Source organism: Pyrus communis, chromosome 14, assembly GCF_963583255.1.
Source record: "Pyrus communis chromosome 14, drPyrComm1.1, whole genome shotgun sequence".
NCBI classification, from domain to species: Eukaryota; Viridiplantae; Streptophyta; class Magnoliopsida; order Rosales; family Rosaceae; genus Pyrus; species Pyrus communis.
In genome coordinates, this window is record NC_084816.1 from 14,987,533 (window position 1) to 14,995,139 (window position 7,607).

Here is a 7,607-nt window from a genome sequence, read left to right on the forward strand (position 1 = left end):
CATTCGCACTTGAGTTCCTAAAGAACCCAAATTCACTACACTATAGTTGCATATTGTATTATGTGTTCTTACAGGTACCTCTTTTTATGAATTGGAAGTTCATACTAAACTCGAACCTATATTTTTTAATTTAGTGCCCTTGAAACCCGAAGCTTTCATAAATACACCTATAAAAACCTGACGTTTTTCATGTAAATAGTGTCTTAGAACTTGAATGTTCTAACTTTAATGCTTATGGATGTTTTATTTCCTATAACACCAATCACAATCTTGATCCCTCTATTTAGTAGATTGACGAACCGTCACAAGTTCGATTTCACTAATTTGGACGTTTTTTACTGAAACTACTTTATGTAGGTACAAGACGTGAATCTCCATGTGATTATCAAGAAACTGAGAATCATTAAAGCCAACAATGGCATGGAAGAGCTGAATAAATCTCCAACATGATCTTCATTCGAAAACTTATACCCAAAGCATTACAAACGGAAGTACCTCCTTGACGATGATTCCATGGCTCTTTGGCTCACTCTATGGATAGTTTAATTATTAAAGATGATATTGCATGAAGTAAACCTTGATTGAAACCCTTACATCCATGAATGAGTACGATTCTAAAGTTCATAAAATTCGATTGAATTTGACTGGAGAATACTTTTCTTGTCCTTCCATGTCTTTGAATTGCTCTTGAAGTAGCAAGATAGAGAGCCCCAATGATTCTGTTGGGAGTTATCAAAGGGGAGAGAGAAATTTTTAGGTTAAAATCCTCTTTCTAAGCCTGGAAAATCCTAGAGGACATCTAGGATTAGATATTGCATCCCATTAGGAGTTATGATCACTTGCGGCACACACCAATTTCTAGATTTTATAAACTCCCAGACTTAAAGAATCTGATTGTGTCTATATCCGGATCAGATTACGTGTCTTGCGAAATAAGCATGGTCATCTAGCGGAGTCGCTAGAACTCCGCCAATTGCCCCATAGTAGAGTGATGGTGGCATCGCTACTCTATTTGATACAGCTCTGCCCTAAGCTAGTAAGTCCACGACCGGACTTCTGAGCTAACTGTATTCGGATCAACTTTACTCCGACCCTAGAAAATCATGGATCCAAAACAGGCTAGGCTGTTCTATTGTTTTTAAAAAAAAATTTAATTAAGTTAAAGGGCTTTTTGAGTAACCTACTAAAAAAGAACCTAGATTTTGTCTCCTCCAATTCCCTTCTATATTTGAATCCTCACGATTAAATCACATTAACATTTCATGTTGCCTTCTCTTATTTGTATAGAAAAAAAAAACAGAGAGGAAGGGACAGAAGGGGAGGAGAACGGAAAAGAAGAGAATCCTACAATCCTACACCATCGAACAGTCAGCAAGCACATGGAGCAAAAAACACAAGGATTGATGAGAAACAACAAACATTTCCATTAAGAGTGAAAGTGAAAGGAGTGTGATAAATAACTCTGATGTATACCCATTTACGTAAATGTCAGCGGCACCCATGTGACGACTTTACTAGTTGCACCCACGTGTAAAATACAACAAACAATATGTGACAAAGCACACCACCTACCTAAAAGCAAAAACTTTCAACAAAATCCCCTTCCTGCCCCTGATTCGGTGATCACGTGATGCTGCTGCTGCAACCAAAACATCAGACAGCTACAAGACAATCATATGACCCCAACAAAACATAAAATAGCCATTCGATCCCCTTTCTACTTAGACCTATTGTTAGAGTAACTAAACTTATCCCAACTTACTCCAATTTTTGACCAAATATGAATTAAAACACAAAACTCTTTTTTGGGATACATTTAGCCCAAGATTTTTCTAAGATTAGTTGAGCTGACCCACCATATATGTATATTTTTTATAGTTTTATATTTATAAATTAATAAAATCTAACGGTTAATATCTAATTTAATCAAATCCAACAGTAAAAAAATATATATATCTAACTGTCCAAATTTAAATCCAACAGCTAAAGTAATTAAAGAAAATTATTTTATATGTTTCATATTCTTTCGTAGTGCTTCACAAGTTTCACAGTGTCAATTAAGTGATTTTTCAATATTAATTGGAATCTAAACATTTTAGGTTAAAATGTTCATAAAATTAAATTACGATAGTCTACATAATTTATTAAAAAAAATTAAGAAAAAAATAATTATAAATTCATTTTTTAATAATTTCGTGCTAAATATTTAACCCAAAAGGTTGGACGAGAAAAACTGTTTCTAAGTTACAACCTAAATTTTCTAGGTTGAAAATTTTGAGTTTTAACCCAAGAATTGAAAATAATCTTATGTACAAACAGCCACTACTGATTCTTATTTTTCTGGAAAACTCAAAACCTAACCTTAGGAAACATAGCAAGATGAAAGATAAGTTGTTCTGTACATAACAACGTAAAATACAAGTTACAATCCTTGTTCTGCTCTAGACTACAGAAAACACAAAATAGCGAAAGAGATCGATCGATCAATCCCACTGTCGTTCGTATTTTCATCTGTCCTTACGTATGAAATATGTATTTTCTTTTCGGTTAGCAGTATGTATCGGGGGTGATGGCAAGCGAGACCTCGTTGAGATCTTCCTTCTCTATGGATCTACTCTTAGTCTTTGATGTAGGTATAATTCAGCAGCTATACATCTTCTAGCGGATTTACTCTTCCTTTTATATGCTTCTCTACTTTCCTGCACAAGGGAGGAGGAACATAATCATAAACGTAGATTGTTTGATTTCGCACCGCTACAGACCTTAGCAAAGTTATGTACACAGAACAAAATTAGTAGGGATGGTCCTTACCCTAGCAGTAGCACAGTCGATCAGCATTATCAATGAGAAGCAATGAAGCCAGCAGAATTGACTGATGATAATGTGTTGTTTTCAGTAGTAATGGCAGTATCATTAACTTCGGGCACAGCGGTTGACAACTCAGATAGATGATGATCTCCGGCAGATTTTGTACGAGCAAAGAGGCTATCAGGCAGGACCTGCTCTGCACTGCTCTCTCATCACAACCACAAGAACATAAAAAAGAAGATAAATATATTAAATGCAATATGCAGAAGAACCTGATATTTTACAATAGAAGAAACTTAAATCAATAAACAAATAAATTAGGTCACGTTGTTATAGCTGTAGTCAATATTTACTTGATACGAAAACAAAGCTCCTTACCTTTTATGAAGATTAGGAGCATCCAGGTTGGAGAATAGCTCCTTTTCTTTGCCATTCCCATTGCCATTGTTGTGAATGAAAGCTAAATTATCTTCCTTCTGGGACTGCTGCTCAGCAATTGCACCAGTCACAGAGATTAAGTCAGCTGGAATGTCACTGTGGCCTGCGATAACATGGAATTCAGTAGTCGGAACAACGATTATACATCACAAAATTTAAACATATACACAGTACAAATTAATGGTAAGTGATAATAAGAAAACCTTCTGCAACTTCTTGTTCCATGCTGTCAAATGGAAGGATATTTTGATTGATCTGAGCATGGGAATGAGGGCTCAACAGAGGACCATGAGCACCAACAGATAGACTGCGGTGATGATGGGTTAAGCGTTCATTCTTCCAGTCCGGGAGCTGCAGACTCATAAGTCTTCTGCCTTGGAGTTCAATTGCTTGCTGCAGTTCAGCCTGCTCCTCCAACTTTCTTCTCAATAACACATCCTGTGTACTGTAGAACATTCTTCCCCCTAATAGAAAACAAGCATTCAGGTAAAATATAAAACGAAAAAAAAAATATCAACGAGAATAGAGATTCTCTCTTGCATATTCGGCAAAATGCTAAGACATTTGTCAACATTCAGTCATCCCTTCTTTCTTTTTACAATAGTGTTTATGGCACAAAGTATCCATTCTTGTTTTACTAACCAAGTGGGAGATCATATGCATCTCTGGAATCAAGACTACCAGGGCTCAAACATGATGAAAATTCTCCCCTCTCCAAATGCTGTTGTTGTTGTTGCCTCCTGCAGACAATCAACAATTGAGGCATCAATGCAAGTGAAATAACAATATGCCTTAGATTAAAACGTAACAGAGGAATAATGCACATACTTATCCAGGATTTTTCCCTTCTCCTTGTAGGGCTTGACGAGCACACGTGAATCACATATAAAATGAGGATTGCCTTTGGACAATATAAGCCTGACAGTTTCTGGGAAGACAAATGTTACGAACCCAAACATTCGCTTCTGCTGATATGGGATCCGGACATCTTGAACTGGCCCGAACTTGCTGCTAAAGTAGAACAACGAACAAGTCCATAAGAATTCCAGAACAGTAAGCGTTTGAACAATATACTAACAATCACATGAAAATCTCTTATCTTGTAATAATACATAGAAATCCTTTCTCTTTGTTAAAGTAGAACCAAACATGAGGGCCAACACACATTTGGCCAGCCACTCAAGATCCCAGAAGACCTCTGAATTTGTTTTACATTGTGATATTGACACTTGACATCATCCTGTAGAACATCTCCAATAACCATGCATTGGGACCTCCAAGGTCATTCAATTTTCATGATTGAATTCATGCTCAATTTTTATCACTTCCATATTCTCTCTCTCTCTCTCTCTCTCCCCATGTCAAGAACCTTTCTTCTTATTTTCCAGAAAAAAATTTCTTTCACTAAGTCGTACCATGACATACCAAGCAATAACCAGTTAGAAAAGTTATTTGACAGATTCACAAACAACAATTCATCATTGCCATTGCAAAATCACAAAGTGGGAGTCATACAAAGACAAAAGTATGGTTGATCAGATAAATCGTTTTGTCAAATGGTGTATGACACGAGACTCATGTTCACAGCAGAGCACTAACTGAACATCTTCAGTTTATTCGACTTCATCCTGTAAAAGAAGAATCCCTCAGTAATAATTCAAGGCAGTGCATATGCTGCATTAGCATAATATAGGTCAATTGTAACATTTGAAGCCAACATTGCATGCCCTAATGCAAGTGTTGGGTACGGTTCAAAAGTAAACTGTTGACAATGTATTCAAGTCAAACAATGCCCAAAAGCCCAAATTGCCTTCTCATACTAACTTAAGAAAACATATAGATTGTCATGCCACAAGATGAAATGCATACACTAGAATGCCATTATAGTTGACCGAAGTGCTAAGGAATGATCGATTCGAAAGAAACCAATTCCTATTTTGCCAATACTCAGGCATAACAACAGCTTCGAAGACTTGGTCCAACTAACAAATAATAAGGAAGTAATAGGATGTATAATTCTACCTGAAGTATTCTGAAACATCTTCATCTCTAAAAGTGCTCTCAGCTGGGAATGTCAAGTAGATCTGTCTTGAAGCTGAGTTCGCCTTTTCAACAGAAGCCATTGCCAGAAGTTCGTTTCTATCAGGTCGACACCGCCCAAACTTGAAAAGTTCTTCCCCCATCATCATGGCCGCAAATCTACAATGCAACAGATTCCACCGAGGAAACAAAAATGTTGAACCAAAAAAAGAGACAGAACCAGTAACCAAACCAAACCAAGAATGCACTTGCAGTCAACAACACTTCCACACAAAAGACATCAATCTATACAGAGCGAAATGGGTTGTTTTCAACATACTCTAAATAAATAACAAAGCAACAGAAAATAGCAAAATCGGCGACTTCCAATTTACCTCTGAGGGTCATTCTGCTGTTGCAATAGGAAATTCATGTACTTGTTGTACGAAGAAGGCGACCCTCCAGCCATGAACTGAGAGGCAGCAGCCAATCTCTGTTGCTCAACTTTCAACCGCAACATCTCCTCCTGCTGTTCGAAACCAGTAAGATTACTGGGAGACCCCACAATAGCACCAGGAGCGTCCAGGGAATCAGCAAAACCGCCATGCACAAACTTGCAATTGCTACCATTCTTGCAAAACCCTCTAGCAAAGTAAAGACACGGCTTGAACCCAACTCCCAAAGCAGGGTCCTCGGACCCGAGACAAGCATCGCTGGCCGAATAGCTCCTTTTGTGGAAATGGGTGTCGCCATTGTTAACCGAATGAACCCAATCAGGAACCCCCGGACCCAATTCGAGCCTGGGATTAATGAAATCGCCCGGCCTCGAAGAGTAAGAGGACTCGTTGAGAAAGGAGAGGTACTCGCTGAGTTGATGCTCGTCGATGAGGTCACTTCCTGGCCACCCATCACCACCGCCCCCACCACCACCATCCTTACTGAACTGGTGCGAATGTACTGGAACGGAGAAGGACCCGGCCCGGATATTGTCATGAGAGAGTAAAGGGCTTGCCTTTGGGTTAATGGAGTTGTTTGGGAAGCCAGAAAGCGGCCAGGAATTCGAAGAGGGAGAAGAAGAGTTGTTCCCAAAGTCAAAGCCGTTTGGGGTTCTAGGAGAGGACTGAGAAAATGGGTTGGCGTTGGTTGGTCTGGCTATGGGATTTAGGGGTGAAGGAGAGGAAGGAGTGGAAGATGCGGACGAAGTGTTTGAAGAAAGTCCCAACTGGATTTTAGCCCTCAGAATCAGCGAGTGCAAAAGGCTCTCGGGACCATACGCCAAGCGAATCAAATCCTTCTCGGCAAGATCTTGAATGAGAAGATAACCCATGATTTTGATGGCATTTTCTGGGTCTAAGGTTTTGATCTTCGAAAAGAGTACATTTGTAAGTTCATAGGAACCCATCAAGTTTTCTCTATCAGACCGGAGAAGGAGTGAGAAAATTGGTTTTTGAGTAGGGTTTGAAGTGTATTTCAGTAGACTGTGAAAAGCCTCTCTCTCCTACCTGTCTCTCTGTCTGTCTTTCTCTCTCATCCCTCTGGAATCTATCCTTTGAGGGAAGACCGGAAGGAGTGGTAGATTTCAGATCTACTTACTTCAAAGTTAATTGTCAAATACAACGCAACCACGGCTGTGAATTACCAGTATTTCTCTTTATTTGTAAATAAGATATTAAAATATAATTTTTAAAATTATAATTAATTTTTAATTTTTATTAAAAAAAATTTAAATCATATTATTATTAACATTCGCTTCTTAAAACAGATATCATTGGCTATAAAAAGTCATACACAGACACTTCATCATAACCCTACTTCCAACGTTGTCCCACGCATCCAGGGTTTTTTTATATCTGTTTTAAGGATTAAAATTATTTTGAAAAAAGTCCTCAACTTTTTATCCAAAAATTCAAATTTTGAATATAAAAATCAATTACGGTGCGAAACCCTGCAGAGTGATAATTTCGAGGCTAATTTAAATAGGAATTAAATATTCTTAATCTATATTTTTCGTCTGGTGGGGTAATCGTGGATTATGAATCATATGATTATTCTTTAAAAAAAAATCATATGATTATTCTTTAAAAAAAAATCATATGATTATCCAGTTCACTTCAACTGTTTCTTGAATTTTCTTTTATCTTTATTGACAATTTCTTTACAAATTATTGCATTTATTCCTTTTTTCCGATGAAGAAAAAGAATCATTTTTGCATTCGTTAATATTATCTTGAGTTTCAACGTTGTGTAGATTTACAGACAAAAATTATCCCAATGTCAAAGTAAGGTACTTTTTACACCCGAATCCGTAGGAGTCGTTACTCGTATAAATCAAAATAGCTTAA

General features: G+C 37.5%; 1 protein-coding gene across 4 annotated transcripts; it reads right to left on the bottom strand.

Annotated features, from left to right (window-relative positions):
- Positions 1-2,196: 2,196 nt before the first annotated feature.
- On the bottom strand, positions 2,197-6,813 carry LOC137715381 (zinc finger CCCH domain-containing protein 55-like). 4 transcript variants are annotated; one of them, XM_068454686.1, is made up of 8 exons: positions 5,661-6,813; positions 5,269-5,445; positions 4,075-4,254; positions 3,889-3,986; positions 3,450-3,710; positions 3,187-3,349; positions 2,812-2,999; positions 2,197-2,699 (listed from the first exon to the last, which is right to left on the bottom strand). In XM_068454686.1, exons 1-7 carry the CDS (start codon positions 6,665-6,667, stop codon positions 2,813-2,815), a joined length of 2,073 nt encoding a protein of 690 aa, XP_068310787.1. In that variant the 5' UTR covers positions 6,668-6,813; the 3' UTR covers positions 2,197-2,699; position 2,812. The 4 variants fall into 4 exon arrangements, with proteins under 4 accessions (XP_068310787.1, XP_068310789.1, XP_068310786.1 ...); XM_068454688.1 differs by having other exon boundaries at positions 2,812-3,009; XM_068454685.1 differs by having other exon boundaries at positions 4,075-4,257.
- Positions 6,814-7,607: the final 794 nt, after the last annotated feature.